At 49.1% G+C, this 18,701-nt stretch overlaps 1 protein-coding gene across 1 annotated transcript in view; it reads right to left on the reverse strand.

Annotated features, from left to right (window-relative positions):
* LOC109578109 (uncharacterized) overlaps positions 1-18,701 on the reverse strand; it is a 166,190-nt gene that overhangs the window by 114,355 nt on the left and 33,134 nt on the right. The window contains exons 15-21 of the mRNA XM_070779250.1: positions 18,332-18,456; positions 15,722-15,916; positions 6,691-6,846; positions 5,930-6,114; positions 4,827-5,009; positions 3,661-3,752; positions 1,574-1,737 (exon numbers count right to left, since the gene is read on the reverse strand). Coding sequence (XP_070635351.1) covers positions 1,574-1,737; positions 3,661-3,752; positions 4,827-5,009; positions 5,930-6,114; positions 6,691-6,846; positions 15,722-15,916; positions 18,332-18,456 — 1,100 coding nt within the window. The remainder of the gene's footprint in view (positions 1-1,573; positions 1,738-3,660; positions 3,753-4,826; positions 5,010-5,929; positions 6,115-6,690; positions 6,847-15,721; positions 15,917-18,331; positions 18,457-18,701) is intronic.

An 18,701-nucleotide genomic window follows, 5' to 3' on the forward strand; every position in this document is an offset into this window, starting at 1 on the left:
CCCTAAAACCAGGAGTCTGGGGCTATACATCCTGGAGGAGAGTCCTACAGGACAACTCAGGAGCAGCTGCAACACACACCTGCCTGGACCCCCCTGGGCCCCTTCACCAGCTCAGCGTGCTCATCTCCCAGCTTTTGTGTGCTTTGCCTTTTTTAAAAAAAAACACAAATGTTTTATTTTGTATTGGGGTGTAACTGATTAACAATGTTGTGACAGTATCAGGTGGAGAATGAAGGGGCTCAGCCCCATACACATACATGTATCCATCCTCCCCCAGACTCCCCTCCCATCCAGGCTGCCACATGACATTGAGCAGAGTTCCCCGTGCTGTACGGCAGATCCCTGTTGGGTGTCCATGTTAAATACGGCTGTTTGTACATGTCCATCCCTAACTCCCTAACTATCCCTTGCCCCATCCTTCCCGCTGGCAACCATAAGCTCGTTCTCAGCCTGTGAGTCTGTTTCTGTAAGTAAGTGTATCCTGCACCATCGTACATTCACCCAGAACCAAGTAACATTCACTGCTGTGTGCGAGGCACCGTTACAGGCACAGGGGGTGCAGCCGAGTGTTATACACAAAGTCCTGCCCTCCTGGCAGCCACTCCACACTCACAGGACCTCCAGACACAGAAGGAAGTGAGACGGCAGCTGGTGGCTGTGAGTGCTCTGCTGACAAACTCGGAGTCAGGGGTCATTGTTCTGGACCGGGTGGTAAGGGGAGGGAAGTTGTTTCTGAAGAAGGGGCATTTGATGAGACCAGGAGGCAGCAAGGCACAGAGTCAAGTGGGTGTCTAGGAAAGAGTGTTCCGGGCAGAGGAAATCGCCAATGCAAAGGCCCTGGGCAGCAATGTGCTTGGTATTTAATTAAAAGGAGATCAGTGTGTCTGGAGAGCGGTGAACCTGGTCAAAAAGTGGGGAGATGGGGAGGAGAGGCCGGCACGGCTGGATCATTGAAAGCCTGTAGGTCAGAGAGAAAGGAGCCACTGCAGAGTCCTGAGCAGAGGATGGACACAATCCTTTAGGGATTTTGGAAGGTCTGTCTGGCTGCTGGTAGAAAACACACGGGAAGGAGACAAGAGTGGGAATGGGGAGGTCAGATAGGAGGCTGTTGAGTGTCTGTTCTGTGCCAGGTGCTGGGGACCCAGGAGTGAGAAAGGCACTGGATCTGTTCCCAGGAACTGAGCGACTAGGGGGGAAGACAGATCTTAGTTAACCAGCTTCAGTAATGAACACAAATGTGACTGAAAGGGAAGGAACACAGTGCCCTTAGAGCATATAACAAACGAACATGGCCACTTCAGGGCAATCAGGGCAGGCTTCCCTGAGGAGGTGACCTCTTGAATGGAGCTACGAAGGTTGATTCAGCGTTAACAAGCCAACAGCCAGAGACAGAGGAGCCGCATGTGCAAGGGTCCTGAGGCAGGAGGGGAACTACAGCAGGACAAGCCCAGCCCAACAGCTCCGGGGAGGAGGCCCCCGTCTTTATGAGTGATGCTCAACACTGACCCCTGAGTAGAAGACCTAGGGAGGCCCTGAATCCGGTTGAGAAAGAAGAAGGTTTCCTAGGGCCTACCTGGGGGTGGAAGGTGTAGGCAGCTTCCAGCAGATACTGTTGGAGCCCCTGGTCCTGCTTCTTCAGCGTCATGGCTGTGAACACAGGCACCGAGAGCAGGGAGGGCTGGTCGGGTGCCGGCCAGCGCACCTCAGTGCAGAGCTGCCATCCCCAGGTGTGGGCTGCTGTGGGAAAGGGAGCAGGCACCGCCAGTCAGGAGAGATCTGAGGGCTCCGGGCGGGGCCACAGATGCTCCCATCAGCAAAGAAAGAGCACCTCCACATTCTTCGGAGAAACAGTATCATTTAGTCATTAATCATAGCAGGTGGTGCTGTGTAGACCAGTGTTTCTCAGCTTTGGCACTCTCAACCCGTGACCTTGATAATTCCTCATTGTGGGGGACCGCCCTGGGCTCGACCCACTAGACGCCTTTAGCACCTCCCACACCAGTATGACAACCAGCAATGTCAACAGACATTGCCAACTGTCCCCGGGGAAGGGTAGGGTCAAAATCACCCCTGGTTCAGGACCCCTCGTGTAGACTATCAGAATATCCGGCAGTACGATGTAGGACACAGACCCTGGAGCAAGAAAGCCTGGATCCGCATTCCCATTCTGCCATCGCCCAGCTGTGTGACTTTGGGCAAGTTACCTAACATCTCTGTGCTTTGGTGTTTCTCATCTGTCCATGGGGACTGATAATAGATCCAGCCCCATGCTGTAGCTGGGAGGATTTACAGCTCAGTGAGTGTTCAGGACACGGTTTAGCCTAAAGAAGTAACTTAAGTAGGCTCCTCCCCAACTTTACCCCCCAAATGATTGCAAGATCTGCAACTGATCTACCTCCTTCTCTTCCTCCTCAATTTTGTTGCCTTTGACCTGATGTTATCATCAAAGAGTTTTCTTGCTATTAAAATATGAAGTTCAGGACTTTCCTGGTAGTCCAGTGGTCAAGAATCCACCTGCCAATGCGGTGGACACAGGTTTGATCCCTGGGTCAGGAAGATCCCACGTGCCATGGGGCAACTAAGCCCGAATGCCACAGCTACTGACCCCATGTGCTGCAACTGCCGAGCCTCTGCCCCGGGGCCCGCCCTCCGCTACAAGAGAAGCCGCCACAGTGAGAAGCCCATGCGCCACAGGAGACAGTAGTCCCCACTCACCGCAGCTGACAAAAGCCTGCGTGCAGCCATGAAGACCCAGCGCAGCCAAAAATACACACATATAAACATACGTAAAAAGGGAAATGCAAAAAATCTACTAAAAAAATGCCCTTCTTTACAGACTTCAAAAGTTACGGGGTATCTCGGTATTTTACTAAACCAGGAGTTGGCAAACATTTTCAAGTAAATGGCCAGATGGTAAATACTTGAGGTTTTGCTGGTCACACAACCGTGACCGCAGTTTGCTGCTACTCAGCTCTGCTGTTGTTGAAGAAAGGCCACAGACAACGGGAGTGGCTCTGCACCAATCAAACTTCATTTCTGGGCACTGGACTATGAACTCCACTAATTTCTCACATGTTCTGAAATAGTCTTCTTTTGATTATTTTTTCACTGTTTGGAAACATAAAAGTCTATTCTTAGCTCAAAGGCCGTCATAATAAGCCATTCTCCTACTGTTGGATATTTGAGTTGCCACCTTTTTTTTTTTTTTTTGCTCTGTAAATAATGATGCAACAAACATCTCTGTGCATTCGGCACTTTTAAAGCTATTTTGGCTTATTTTCATAAGGTATAGGGAGGGCTTCCCACATGGTGCTAGTGGTAAGGAACCCACCTGCCAATGCAGGAGATACAAAAGACGTGGGTTCAATCCCTCGGTCGGGAAGATCCCCTGGAGAAGGAAATGGCAACCCACTCCAGTATTCTTGCTTAGAAAATTCCATGGACAGAGGAGCCTGGCGGGCTACAGTCCGTGGGGCCACAAAGAGTCGGACATGACTGAGTAACTGAACACACCGAGTCTAGACAGAGCATCACTGAGCTAAGGGGCATAAGTACTTTCTGGGCAGAAGATAAGTCTGGAATTTGGAGCTGTTATCTTACCCCTCAGCCCCCAAGACGCCCATCCTGGGACAATGACACGGAGGGCCTGCTGGCACCCACCTTCCTTGCTGGTACAGGACTGGGCCTCGGAAGGGCTGGGAACGTGATTGAGGCTCCTCACACCATCCCCAGTGATGAGATACAGCTGAGAGCTGGGTGGGAAGGGAGGAAGTGCCAGGTGAATCATTGCATTCATCCATAAAACCACCAGGGCGAGATGCTGAGGCAGGTCCCACCAGGAACTGGACAGGCCCTTGGGGCACCAGCACGCTGGTGGGGGAGTCAGTCCATGAACACAGGGGGTGACAAGCGCTATGAAAAACCTAAATTATGGGATGGCATGGGCATAACATCCATCTTGGGGATACAGCAAGGCATTGGTTAGTTGGGGGGTTTGGAGGGGACACTCTGCAGAGGTAATATATGGTCAGAGAATCAAAGGATGAGAAGGAGCCGGCAGCCCAGAGGGAACGGCAGGTGCAAAGGCCCTAGGGTGAGAATAAAGGGCGCTCTTTAGGACCACCGACAAAAGGGTGGTGAGGGGGTCAGAATGGCGGGGAGGGAGTGGGGGGGGCGTAGTGGCAGGAAACGGGTGAGGGAGTGGGCAGGGCCTCCATCGGGCAGGGAAAGCATGCTAGCTGGGCTATCCTGGATGCAAGCAAGGGATTTTAAATAGGGGAGGGGGAGCGTGAAAGGATTTAATTGACAAGTAAAAGGAGACCCCGCTGGCTGCTGCCCGGAGAGGGTCAGGTGGACAACAGTGCCCCCAGCAAGGGAAGGGAGGAGGTGGGGTGGGGGCAGTCTGGCTTCTCCTGTTTCCTCTGAATTCACTGTTCTCTAAGCATCACCTCTCCAGGAGGCTGGGGAAGAGCAGACCCCAGGAGGGATCCCCGGAAAGATCTGAGCACTGTGGGAGTCCCCATCTCCCGGTCTCCCTCAGCCCCTGTCACAGACACACCCACCCTACCCTGACATACACACACACACACACACACACACACATGCACACACACACACGATACACCTCACTCACTGACATGGGCAACTTGTCTCACAAACACACCCACAGACATGCAATCACATACACAGACTCATAGGCACACCCGTAGGCACATACACTCAGACACAGGCATGCACACTCTCACAGACACTCACACCCACACCAGTGCCCACCCTGCCTCACACAGACATATTCACGGGCTCCCTCCTTGGGTTCGGGAACCCACCTGAAGCGGAACAGCTCCACGACCTCCTCTGGTGTATTCAGATGCACCCTGAGGTCTTGGCCCTTCCTCGCCTGGATCCCACCATCCAGGCTGGCGGTGCCGCGGACACCAGTCACCCACCTCAGCCCGGCCTGCCCCAGGGCACCCACCGTGCCCATCTGCGCCGAGATCTGGAGCAGCGCGCTAAGGAAGAAGCACATGGCTGCAGCCTATGGCCCCAGGCAATAGCCAAACCAGTGCCAACCCACACACCACCCACGAACCCCCTGCCAGCTTCACTCCATGGTTCTGAGTCAGAGCGGCTCCTCCGCCGTGGCCATCACTGACCACACACTCCACGTGGGCCAAGCACTCTATACCTTGCCATTGAACCCTCACCATCATTAGCCCCATTTAATAGACAGACAAACCGAGGCTCACAGAGGTGACGCCGTCTGCATGAGTTCCACAGTTGGGACATGGAACAGCCACTCTGGAGCCCTGGTTGTCAGAGCCCAAGCCCAAGGTCTCTATGCCCAACAAAAGGTAGCACAGGACACCCACATTCCCCACACTGGACCCAGAAATGAAAGGCAGGTCAGCTTAGTGACTGGGAGAGTCACCCAGCAGGCCTGGGAGAGGTGAGCATTGTTCTGCTCAAAATCCTTGATGCCGTGTGGCCCCGGGTCAGCTGTGCACTCATTGTGAGTCTCAATTTCCTTAACCCTTAATGGAAATAAGAAAAGTGTCCACCTTGTGTGTGGCCATGTGGGTTCCTGTACCTTAAATGCCCCCGCCTCCCTCTCCTCCCACCCTCTCCCCCAAGAGGCAGAGGGGGCAGAGGGAAGAGCGGGGCTGAGACACAAGCTGTGAATCCCAGCTGCTGTGCTACCTTGGGCATGGGGGTTGTACCTTGCTGAGCCTCAGTCTTCTCATCTGTAAAGTGGGCACAACTGCCCAGGATCTCCTTAGTCTCTTGGCACAAAAAACACTCCATGTACAGTAGCTGGTATAAAGGTAGTCAGCAGAGCAGGGCTCCCCGCTCAGCCCATGCTGATGCCTCAGCTCTCTGCAGGGGGAGGCCCTGATCCACCTATGTCCCCCAGATCTGAGGAGCCAGTTACCTGGGCTTGACGTAACCTTTCACAGAGAAATCTGAGCGCTGCTGGAAGTCGGCTGTCCCTCGGACCCGGATGCTGACGGCAGCCGAGACATTGAGGGTCAACCGGGCTGGGAGGCCGGACATGGTGGGAAAGGTGAGCTCCTCCATCACCAGGTTCAGCCTCCGGTTCACCTGAACCTCCTGGCCCTGCAGTCAGAGAACAGTAGAGTGCACATGACCCCCTCACTCGCCCCTCACAACCCTCAGACAGAACCTTATCATTGTCCCCAGTTTCCAGATGAGAAAACAGAGCCCCCAAAGAGATAAAAATAACCCAGCCGAGCCCATGTAGCTAGAAACCGGCAGAACTAGGGTTTGAACCAAGACAGTTTACTGCAGGTCATAGTCAGAGGTCAGGCATCCAGGCCCACCCAGGGTGTGGGCCGTGCTTGCACACCTGGTACAGAGCACTTAGTAAGTGCCAGGCACACTCCACTTTGCTGCATTTTTACTGCACTGAGTCATTTGATTCAACCGCTCTATGAAGTAGATATTACTACTACTATTCTATCATGCCCATTTCACAGAGGCAGAAACTGAGGCCATGGTAAATTCAACAATGTGCCCAAGGCAGTAAGCGGTGCAGCCAATTTTTGACCTTGAGCAGTCTGGTTCCAAATTTCATGCTCTTGAGTTTGAAAGTACTTTAGTATTCCCCCAAAGCATCAAAGGAAACATCATCAGGTCAGATGGCAGGGATGGGCCAAGCCCAGCCTGAGGTACCTTCAGGAGTTTGATGGCAAGCTCAGCCAGGTTCAGGGACTGGTGCGTCACGTGGCTCCCCATCGCCCCACAGTTGACAAAGCTCAACTCATGCCCGAACACCTTCATGCTCAGCTGACACTTCAGCGCCTGCCGCTCCCCGCGCCTCCGGGCCACCTGTGACCAGGAACAGGTCTGGCTTAGCCGGGCAAGGCCCCTGGACCTTGGGAGGGGGAAGGGGCAGCTGGAGAGAAAGGTCAAGGGCTTGTGGGGTTCAGAACAGGACTTGCAAAACTCATGGTCCACAGGCAGAACCTACAGATACACTTTCTTATACCTGCACAGTCTACCCAACACCCAGCGCAATGTGCGTGTGTGAATAATAGAGGCTTTCAAAGATCCAGGCTGAATATGATCCAGCAATATAGCCAGACAAAACTGCAATTCAAAAACATAGATGCACCCCAGTGTCCCTCAGCAGAGTAATGGATAGAGAGGTGGTACAATGGAATACTACTCAGCCATGAAAAAGAATGAAATAACGCCCTTAGCAGCAACATGGATGAACCTAAAGATTGTTATACTGAATGAAGTAGGCCAGACAGAGAAAGACAAATATCATATGATATCACCTACATGTGGAATCCAGAAAAATGATACTAAAGTGAACTTATTTACAAAGCAGAAATAGAGTCACAGATATAGAAAACAAACTTATGGTTACCAGAGGGGAAAGGGGGGTGGATAAACTGGGAGATTGATATTGACACATACACACTGCTGCTGCTGCTGCTAAGTCACTTCAGTAGTGTCCGACTCTGTGCAACCCTATAGACAGCAGCCCACCAGGCTCTGCCGTCCCTGGGATACTCTAGGCAAGAACACTGGAGTGGGTTGCCATTTCTTTCTCCATTGCGTGAAAGTGAAAAGTGAAAGTGAAGTCGCTCAGTCGAATCCGACTCGTAGTGACCCCATGGACTACAGCCTACCAGGCTCCTCCATCCGTGGGATTTTCCAGGCAAGAGTACTGGAGTGGCTTGCCATTGCCTTCTCCGCACATACACACTACTACATATAAAATAGATAATAAGTAACTATATAGCACAGGAAACTCTACTCAATACTCTGTTAATAACCTATATGTGAAAAGAATCTAAAAAAGAGTAGATACACATATATGGGGGTTTCCCTGGTGGCTCAGCTGGTAAAGAATCCGCCTGCAGTGTGGGAGACCTGGGTTCAATCCCTGGGTTGGGAAGATCCCCTGGAGGAGGGCATGGAAACCCACTCCAGTATTCTTGCCTGGAGAATCCCCATGGACAGAGAAGCCTGGAGGGTTACAGTCCATGGGGTCGCACAGAGTCGGACATGACTGAGCAACGAAGCACAGCACATACATATATGGAAACCTGAGTCACTTTGCTGTAAACCTGAAACTAACACTATATTGTAAGTCAACTATGAAAGTGAAAGTCACTCAGTCATGTCTGACTCTTTGCGACCCCATGAACTATATATAGTCCATGGAATTCTCCAGGCCAGAATATTAGAGTGGGTAGCCTTTCCCTTCTCCAGGGGATCTTCCCAACCCAGGGATCGAACCCAGGTCTCCCACATGGCAGGCAGATTCTTTACCAGCTGAGCCACAACTACACTTCAGTAAAAATTTTTAGAAAAAGTTGCAAAGCTAGTACAGAGAGCTCCCATGTACAGCTCACCCTGTTTCCTCCACTGTTAGCATCTTACACGACCAAGACGCACAGTGAAAATGAGGAAACCAACACCAGCATGTTATTAGCTAAACTCCAGACTTTATTCGGATTTCACCAGTTTTTCCCTTCCACCCTCCTTCTGTTCCAGGATTGAATCCAGTACCACATGGTATTTGGTATCATGTCTCTTCAGTCTCCTCTGATCTATGACAGCTTCTTGGTCTTTATTTTTCAGGCAGTATGTATTTTTTAAAAATTTATTTCTACTATTTAAAACCTGGGAGATTTTATATAAAATCCAGATACCCAGCTTCTCAAAAAAAAAAGAGAAACATTGGCCTGTCTCCCACTGCCTCCCAGTCTCCCCCTCCCCAAAAGGGCAACAGGCATTCAGAATTAAGTGGTGGCTGCCAGTGAGCTGAGGCCTGAGCTGCAAGCCTGTCTACCACGGTCTCCACCATGCTGTCTCTCCAGCACTCAGGCCAAGGACTACTGTCCCTCATCACTGAAGAAGTGAAGTCGCTCAGTCGTGCCCGACTCTTTGTGACCCCACGGACAGTAGCCTGCACTAGGCTCCTCCATCCATGGGATTTTCTAGGCAAGAGTACTGGAGTGGGTTGCCGTTTCCTTCTCCAGGGAATCTTCCCAACCCAGGGATCGAACCCAGGTCCTCCCGCATTGTAGACAGACGCTTTACCATCTGAGCCACCAGGGAAGTCCCACTCATCACTGCACTTGTGCAAAATATATCTTGCAAAGTGAATATATACCAAAAGCGAGAAGACAGGACTTCCCTGGTGGCACAGTGGTTAGGAATCCGCCTGCCAAGGCAGGGAACACAAGTTCAGTCACTGGTCCAGGAAGATTTCACATGTCACGGAGCAACTAAGCTGATGTGCCACAACTACCGAGCCCATACGCTGCACCTCCTGAAGCTCGCACACCTAGAACCTGCGCTCCGCGACGAGAGAAGCCACTGCAGTGAGAAGGCCGAGCACTGCAATGAAGAGCAGCCCCCACTCGCCACAACCAGAGAAAGACCGCACATACTAACAAAGACCCAGCGCAGACAAAAGTTAACTAACTGATTAAAAAAAAGAAACCTAAACAAAAAAAAGGCCTTAAAAAAAGTGAGAAAATAACAGACCAATTGTGTTATTGTAAGAAATTGTGGGATTGTGATTCTAAGAAAAAACATTTATATCCAATCCACAGCCCTCATTCAAGTTACTGGCTTCAGACTTAGTCCAAGAGGCTTTTGACGGCAGGGACCACGCCCTGATCATCTTTGTGTTCCTGGGCTGTGTGGGGGTCACAGCTGATGGTGAGTGAGTGAACAGGTGAGGAACTGCCTCAGCCACCACCTTGATCACCCCCAGATGTACATGGACGAGACATTTATAAGACCAAAAGGGGACTAACAACCTCAGTATCCACTGGTGGGGAAAAGGTTATGTAAAGTAAGGTCCCCACCCACAGAATGGGTATTAAAATGTTTACATACAGTAAGTTTTCAGTAAGAAAAATACTCAGTACTAGTATCAAGTGGGAAACCAGAGGAAGCACACACACACACCCCTTGCCCAGCAAGTCCACTACTGTGCACACACGGAGCAAGTGTATGCACACACATTCACCACAGAGACACGCACAAGAATGTACTACCTATACACCAGACGCTGGCTTTAAAGATGGATAAGGAAACTGTTAACAGTAAATGGATAGCCCATCAAAAGTAACTGGATAAAGAAACTGTGGTCTGTTCACACCATGGAATGCTATATAGCAAGGACAATGAACAAGCTGTAAGCACCCACAGCAACACAGAGTGATCTCACAAACATACTTTAAGCAAAAGAAGTCAGACACAAAAAAGAGGATGTGGACAGCTTTATTCACAATCATAAGATGGGAGCAGCCCGAAAGTCCATGAGTGGGTAAAGGGACATGCAAAACATGGTTCATCCATACAAGGAATAGTATCCAGCCTTAAGAAGGAATGAAGCACAAAATCAGACACATAGGTTAATGGAACACGTTAGAGAGCCCAGAAATAAACTCACACACCTAAGATCAATTAATCTATGATAAAGGACATAAGAATATATATTGGGGAAAAGACAGTTTCTTTAGCAAGTGGTGCTGGGAAAGCTATATAGCTGCTTGTAAATCAATGAAGTTAGAACACATTCTCACATCATACACAAGAATAAACTCAAAATGGCTTAAAGACTTAAACATAAGACATGACACCATAAAACTCCTAGAATATAGGCAAAACATTCTCTGACATAAATCGTAGCAATGTTTTCTTAGGTCAGTCTCCCAAGGCAAAAGAAATAAAAGGGAAAATAAACAGGACCTAACCAAACTTAGAGGAGAAGGCAATGGCACCCCATTCCAGTACTCTTGCCTGGAAAATCCCATGGATGGAGGAGCCTGGTGGGCTGCTGTTTATGGGGTTGCACATAGTCGGATACGACTGAGCGTCTTCACTTTGACTGTTCACTTTCATGCGTTGGAGAAGGAAATGGCAACCCACTCCAGTGTTCTTGCCTGGAGAATCCCAGGGACGGGGGAGCCTGATGGGCTGCCGTCTATGGGGTCGCACAGAGTCGGACACGACTGAAGTGACTTAGCAGCAGCAGCAGCAACCAAACTTAGAAGCTTTTGCACAGCAAAAGAAACCATAAACAAAAAAAGATAGCCTATAGACTGAGAGAAAATATTTGCAGGTGATGCAATTGACAAAAGATTAATTTCCAAAATACATAAACAGTTCACACAGCTCAGTGTCAGAACAACCTAGTCATAAAACGGGCAGAAGACCTAAAGAGACATTTCTCCAGAGAAGACATACAGATGGCTGACAGGCTCAATATCACTAATTACTAGAGAAATGCAAATCAAGAGCACTTCACACCGTGCACCTTAATGTTTCTAGCAGCAACAGCCAAGATATGGAAGCAATCTAAGTGTCTATTGAGAGATAAATGGATAAAGAAGATGAGAGATACACACACGATGGAATACTGCTCGGCCATAAAAAAGAATGAAATAACGTCATCTGCGGCAACGTGGATGGACCTAGAGATGATCTCACTGAGTAAAGTCAGAGACAGACATCACGGGATATCACTTATATGTAGAATCTAAAAAATGATATAAATGAACTTACTTACAAAACAGAAAGAGACCCACAGACATAGAGAACAAACTTATGGTTACCAAAGGGTAAAGGGGCCGGGGAGGGATAAATTAGGAGTTTGGGATTAACATACACACAGTACTATATATAAAACAGATAAACAACAAGGACTTTCTGCACGAAAGTGAAAGTGAAGTCACTCAGTCGTGTCTGACTCTTTGCGACCCCATGGACTATAGCCCACCAGGCTCCTCTGTCCATGGAAGTCTCCAGGCAAGAGGACTGGAGTGGGCTGCCATTTCCTTCTCCAGGGGATCTTCCTGAAACAGGGATCGAACCCGGGTCTCCTGCACTGCTAGCAGATTCTTAACCAGCTGAGCCATGAGGGAAGCTCCTAAATTTTGTCTTTTTTGGTTGCACCACGAGGCATGTGGAATCTTGGCTTCCTAACCAGGGACTGAACCCTCATCCCCTGCAGTGGAAACACGGAGTCTTAACCACTGTACCACTGCAGGGAAGTTCAGGAAGTCCATTCAGGGAAGTTGCTATAGAGCACAGAGAAATATACTGAATATCTTAAAAGAATCTGAGAAAGTGCATATGTACACACACACACGCACACATGTGTAACTGAATTACTTTGCTGTACACCAGAAACCATCACAGAATAAATCAACTCTACTTCAATTAAGAAAGGAATTATTTGTGGGATAGAAAAAAAGAATGAAGTACTGATACATGCTATGACACAAACGAACCTCAAGAACATGCTCAGTGAAGGAAGCCAGACGCAAAAGGCCACACAGTGTATGATTCTGTTTATAAGAAATGTCCAGAATAGATAAATCCATCGAGACAGAAAGCACATTCATGGCTGGCAGGGCTGGGAAATGAGGGTACGGCGCGTGACCACTAACGGAGGTGGGGTCTCCTTGGGGTGATGAAAATGTTTTGTACTAGACAGATGGGGTGGTTGCACAACCCTGTGAATGTATCACATATCACTGAATTGTATATTTTTAAACAGCATGGGGAATAGATGGGGAAACAGTGGAAACAGTGGCAGACTTTATTTTGGGGGGCTCCAAAATCACTGCAGATGGCGACTGCAGCCATGAAATTAAAAGACGCTTACTCCTTGGAAGGAAAGTTATGACCAACCTAGATAGCATATTCAAAAGCAGAGACATTACTTTGCCAACAAAGGTCCGTCTAGTCAAGGCTATGGTTTTTTCTGTGGTCATGTATGGATGTGAGAGTTGGACTGTGAAGAAGGCTGAGCGCCGAAGAATTGATGCTTTTGAACTGTGGTGTTGGAGAAGACTCTTGCGAGTCGCTTGGACTGCAAGGAGATCCAACCAGTCCATTCTGAACGAGATCAGCCCTGGGATTTCTTTGGAAGGAATGATGCTAAAGCTGAAACTCCAGTACTTTGGCCGCCTCATGTGAAGAGTTGACTCATTGGAAAAGACTGATGCTGGGAGGGATTGGAGGCAGGAGGAGAAGGGGATGACAGAGGATGAGATGGCTGGATGGCATCACTGACTCGATGGACGTGAGTCTCAGTGAACTCCGGGAGTTGGTGACAGACAGGGAGGCCTGGCGTGCTGCGATTCACGGGGTCACAAAGAATCGGACACAACTGAGCGACTGAACTGAACTGAACTTTATGTTATGTGAATGTCACCTCGTTTTTTTTTTTCCCAAAAGAGTACACGTAAATGATTCCATTTACATAAAGTTCACAAAAGGAACTAGATGTGACTTCTACTATCAACCAGATTGAAGTAACAGGGACTGGATTTACCTCCCCATGTGGAGCAACTCGAAACTCAGATGAAACAGATTAAACGAAAGTTCCCAAGACATTAGACACCATCAGTTAATGCGAGATGAACAACCAAGAGACAGGAAATAGCAAGGTGAGCCTCAGCTCCCCGCCTGGAGGGAGTTCAGGCTGAGGGGCTGGGAGGGGAACAGAGTGGGGCAGGGCAGACTCTTGGAGTTATGGATCTGGGAGCCTGGGGACACCAAGGTGACTGGACATTGCAGGGCAGAGTACAAGAGGGGAAAAAGTTGCGCAGAGAACTCTGGAAGTCTCCAGAGAGTTCCAAGAATCTCTGTAACACTGCTTTAGGCAAAGACTTCTTAGATGTTAACACCCAAAACACTAGACATAAAAGAAATGGATAAACCTGACTTTATCCAAATCAAGAATGTCTGCTCTTTAAAAGACACTGTTGGGACTTCCCTGGGGGTCCAGGGGTTAAGGATCTGCCTTCCAACTCAGGGGACATGGGTTTGATCCCTGGTTGAGAAACTGAGATACACATACTGTGGGGTAACTAAGCACACACACCACAACCAAGAGAAGCCCACGACTGCAACCACCGAGCCCATGCACTCTAGAGCCCGGGCGCCACACCTAGAGGAGCCTGCACGCCACAGGGAAGGCCCAGCGTGGCCAGAAAAAGACACTGTAAGGGAATGCAAAGACCAAGCCACACACTGGGAGGAAACACTTGCAAGTCACACAGCTAATAAAAGCCTTGTGTTCTGAATAGATCAAGACTGTTCAAAACTTGCTCTTAAGAAACCAACCCAATTTTTTTTTAAAAAAGGACAAAATATTTGAACATACACTTCACCAAAGACACGTGGATGACAAATAAGCACATGAAAAGATGCTCAACATTAGCAACATTAGGGAATAAAGCCATGAGATACTACCGCACACTATTAGAATGGCTAAAACTAAAAAGTCCAATCCTACCAAGTGTTGGCGAGGATGTGGAAGAATTAGACCTCTGATACACTGCTGGTGGGGATGCAAAATAGTACAACCACTTTGCAAAACAATTTAGCTATCTTTTAAAAAATTAAACATATGATCCAGCCATCCCATCCCTCAATATTTACCCGAAACCTGAAAACATATGTTTATATGTAGATTTGTAATGGTAAGTCAATCCAGTATCTTGCCTGGAAAATCCCATGGATAGAGGAGCCTGGCAGGCTACAGTCCATGGGGTTGCAAGAGCTGGACACAACTTAGCAACTAAACCACCACCCCGTACATAAATGTGCATAGCAGCCCTACGTGTAACAGCCCCCAAACCGGAAATAACGCAAACGTTCATCAACAGGTGAACACGTAGACAGACTGTGGTCCATCCCTACAATGGAACACTGCTTGACCACAGGAAGAAATAAACTATTCGTACACCCTGCACGATGGATGAATCGCAAAATAATTACACTGAATAGAGGAAGTGAGGCCAGAAAGCAGCACATGCTTTAAAGACAAAAGTATATGCTGCATGATTCCATTTACGCAACATTCCAGAAAATGCAAACTCATCTATTGTGACAGAAAGAGCATATCACAACAGGGGGGCAGGGGTGGAGCAGGAAGAAGGGATCAAGGAGCACTAAGAAACCTTTGGGGGTGATGGATATGTTGATTTAGTCGATGATGGTTTCATGGTGTATTGCTGCTGTTTCTCAGTCACAAAATCATGTCTAACTCTGCAACCCCGTGGACTGTAGCCCGCCAGGATCTTCTGTCCACGGGATTTCCCAGGCAAGAACACTAGAGTGGGTCACCATTCCCTCCTCCAGGGCATCTTCCTGACCCAGGGAAGGAACCCTTGTCCCCTGCACTGGCAGGCAGATTCTTTACCACTGAGCCATCAGTGAAGCCCCTTCACGGTATTTACATATGTCAAAACTTGTCAAACAGTATGTGTCAACACTTTAAACACATACCATTTATTGTAGGGCAATTACACCTCAACAAGGCTGATTTTTAACGTTACTCAGTGCTATTAGGAGTCAGAACAGTGGTTGCTTACCTCTGGTTATGGGTGGGTAAACCAGAATAGAGAGGCAGAAGGGTGCCTTTGGGGAGCTTATGAGGGTCTGGGTGCCGGTTACAAGGATGTTTCACTGAAGGAAACACACTTCCAAGGTGGGTCCTTTTCTAAGTATGTGATATATCAAATGGTTTTTCAAAAGAAGGCAGGCCAGCAGCTCCCTGCTGAGATCTGACCAGCAATTTGCTTCTGTAAGGGGGTAGGGGTGGGAGGGCAGGGTCAGAGTTCATGGACACCTGAGTCCCCCAGTCCCAAAGCCCAAGCTGGCACCTGACGGGGGGAGGGTGAAATGAGGTGGGCACAGGTGCTTCCCGTACCTTCTGCTGCAAGTCTCTCATCTTTCTGGACCTTTCTCCTGTACAGGCGGGGTCGGCCGGCTGCAGTGTGGGCCCTGGCTCTGCCTCTGGGGGCTCCTTCGCCTGGGCTTGTCTCTCCTCTTCCTGCCCCCAGAATGACTTGGGGCCAAACAGCCTGCGGGCCATTTCCTCAGCATTTTCCAGACGGAGCCCCAACTGGGAAGGAAAGTCAGGGGCTCAGGGAACAGTAACTTGGTTATAATAGTAACCAAGAGCTGTGGGGTTGGGAGCTTGAACAGGGGCTCCAGGCTCCGTAGGGCCCATCCAGGCCCAAATGTCGAGAGATAAAATCTCAGCCCCACATCTGCTTGGCAAATGCCACACAGCAAGAATTCCGACCAATTCTTTGAGGCCTGGTTCAAATGTCACCACCTCTGGGATGCCTTCCCTGAATTCCCATATTACCGGCTCCATACATCTCCCCTCCCCACCCTCAACCAAATTTATTACCCCTTCCTCTGAGTGTCAAGCACAATACTCCAAGGTCACACTCAGACTAATTTGTGTGTCTCCCTGCAAGATTTTGAGCTCCATGAGAGCAGGGACCTGTGTCTCATTCACCAAGTGCACTCAATGCCTGGTGAGATGGTTAATTCTGTGTCTACATGACTGGGCTATAGGGTGCCCAGATATTTGCTCCAGTGTTATTACATATGTTTCTGTGAGAGCGTTTTTGGATGAGTTTAACATTTACATCAGTGGACTGAGTCGAGCAGATTGCCCTCCATAATGTGGGTGAGCCTCATCTAATCAGTTCAAGGCCTGAATGAAACAAAGGGCTACCCTTCCTCCAAATAAGAGGGTGTTCCTCCTGCCTGTCTTCAGACTGGGACACTGCCTTTTCCTGCCTTCGGACGGGAAGTACACCATCAGTTCCCCTGGGTCTCCCAGCTCTGCTGACTGTAGATCTCTGGGACCTGTCAGCCTCTATAACCCTCTTGGTTCTACTTTTCTGGAGAACCCTAACAGATGACCTGACTGATTCTCAAAATCTGATGGATGAATTAATGAGTCCTTCCTTCATTTCATCTACCTATCCATCCACCCATGTATTCACTCATTCTTACATCCTTTCCTTCCGACCTCTCATCTAGCTGTCTATGACGGCATTTTTAGAGAAATTACCAGAAGTTCAGCCCTTGGCAGATCTAAGCTCAGGTGCCCAGCAGGCAAAGTTTGGATGGTAAGTCCCCAGTTCTCCATAAATTAGAAAGCGCTGGGATAGGGCACAGAGAGCCCTTCCTCAGACAAGCTCCAGGGACCTGGGGGAAGAGATGGAAGGGCCCCAAGGTGTTACATTACTTCAAAGCTTGCTGGGCACATGACCTCAGAGATCATCCCTTTTCCATTGCTTCCCCTTACAAATCATTTTCCACATTCAAATTGCGTGTCACTCCCCAACTTGAAACCCTTCCTCAACATGGTCCTGCTCCCTCCCTGAGCTCCCATCTTAACATTCTCCTCCTGTTCTCTAATCTATTTCTGTTCCTTAAACACACTAAGCCCTCTCTCATCTCAGGGACGTTGCACACACTGCCCTCTCTCCCCTTGGAAGGTTCTTACCTCGGTTTTTCACATGACTACTCCCGTCCATCCTTCAGATCTCTAAACTCACTACTTAAAGTTGCCGTTGTTTTATGAACGTGTCTACTCATTTCTTATGTGTCTACCTCTCTGGGCTGTGAGCACCAAGAAGGCAGGAATTACATCTCTTGATCATCATCATATTCTCTGAGCCCAGCACACAGCATAGTTCCTGGCACATGTTAGGTAGAAGATGGATACTGTGCAGTTGATGACAGGTTCATGGACAGATGGATAGAAGGGTGGATAGATCAGTGGAAGAACACATGAAGAGAAGGGCGGGTGGGGAGACTGACAGACAGATGTATGGATGGGCGGAAGGGTAGATGAATAAATAGTGGATGAGAGAGTAGACGAAGAGATAGTAGGGGTATGTGAATGAATAGATGGATGAGGATAGAAGCATGGATGGAAAGATGGATGGATACAGATGTATAAACATATGGAAGAGCATGTGGACAGATGAGTAGGTATGTAGTATTAATAAATAGGCAGATAGATGGGTGGATGACTGAGAGAATAAATAGATGATCGGATCAGAGTGTAAATGGAGAGACGGGTGGGAAGGTACATAAATGGGTCGGTGGATGAGAAGGATGAATGGATGACTGTATGGATGGGGTGATGGATAGGTGGATGGATAGCTAAGTGGGTGCATAGATAGATAGGTGGGTGGATGGGTGTATGACTGGTAAGATAAATGAGTAGGTGAGAGGGTAGATGGAGAGAGATGGGAGGTACATAGATGGATGAGAGAGAGGGAGAGCAGGAGGGATATGGGGGTCATAAAGGTATGGATTTATGTATGGGTCAGTAGGCTGGATAAATAGACGGGTGGATGGGCAGATAAATGGGTAGGTGGAGGTTGGGGGCTGGGAGTAGATCGATAGATAACAAGTGAGGGATGGAAAGATGGATGGATGGGATGATTTCTGGCCCCAAGCCCAGGAGACACCCTGAAGAGACTGAAACAAGGCCCCCTCTTACCTCCAGGAGGTTGAAGGCATGACCAAGAGCATGGATGGTCAGGTTGGCTGTGGCAGAACGGGGGAGGAAGGAGGCTGGAGAGAAGAGAAGGGTCCCCTCCAGGTTGGCTCCCAGGCTGCCTGATGCTGGAAGAGAGAGAAAGGATCAGTGCCCACCACACCACTCACCGGGCAGGAGCTGACAGCCGAGGGGCTGGAGACAGGGCTAGACACACGGTGCATCCTCTCAGCCAGGACAGGAAGCTCAGAAGTAAGCCTTACCAAGGGCAGAGGGAAGGTCACAAATGTACCCGGATCTGCTGATAGGTGGGGGCAGCCAGAGCACCCCACCCTGCCCCCCAGTTTTCCAAGTAGCTGAGGGGGGTTGGATA

This window comes from Bos indicus, chromosome 25 (genome assembly GCF_029378745.1).
Source record: "Bos indicus isolate NIAB-ARS_2022 breed Sahiwal x Tharparkar chromosome 25, NIAB-ARS_B.indTharparkar_mat_pri_1.0, whole genome shotgun sequence".
Lineage (NCBI taxonomy): Eukaryota > Metazoa > Chordata > Mammalia > Artiodactyla > Bovidae > Bos > Bos indicus.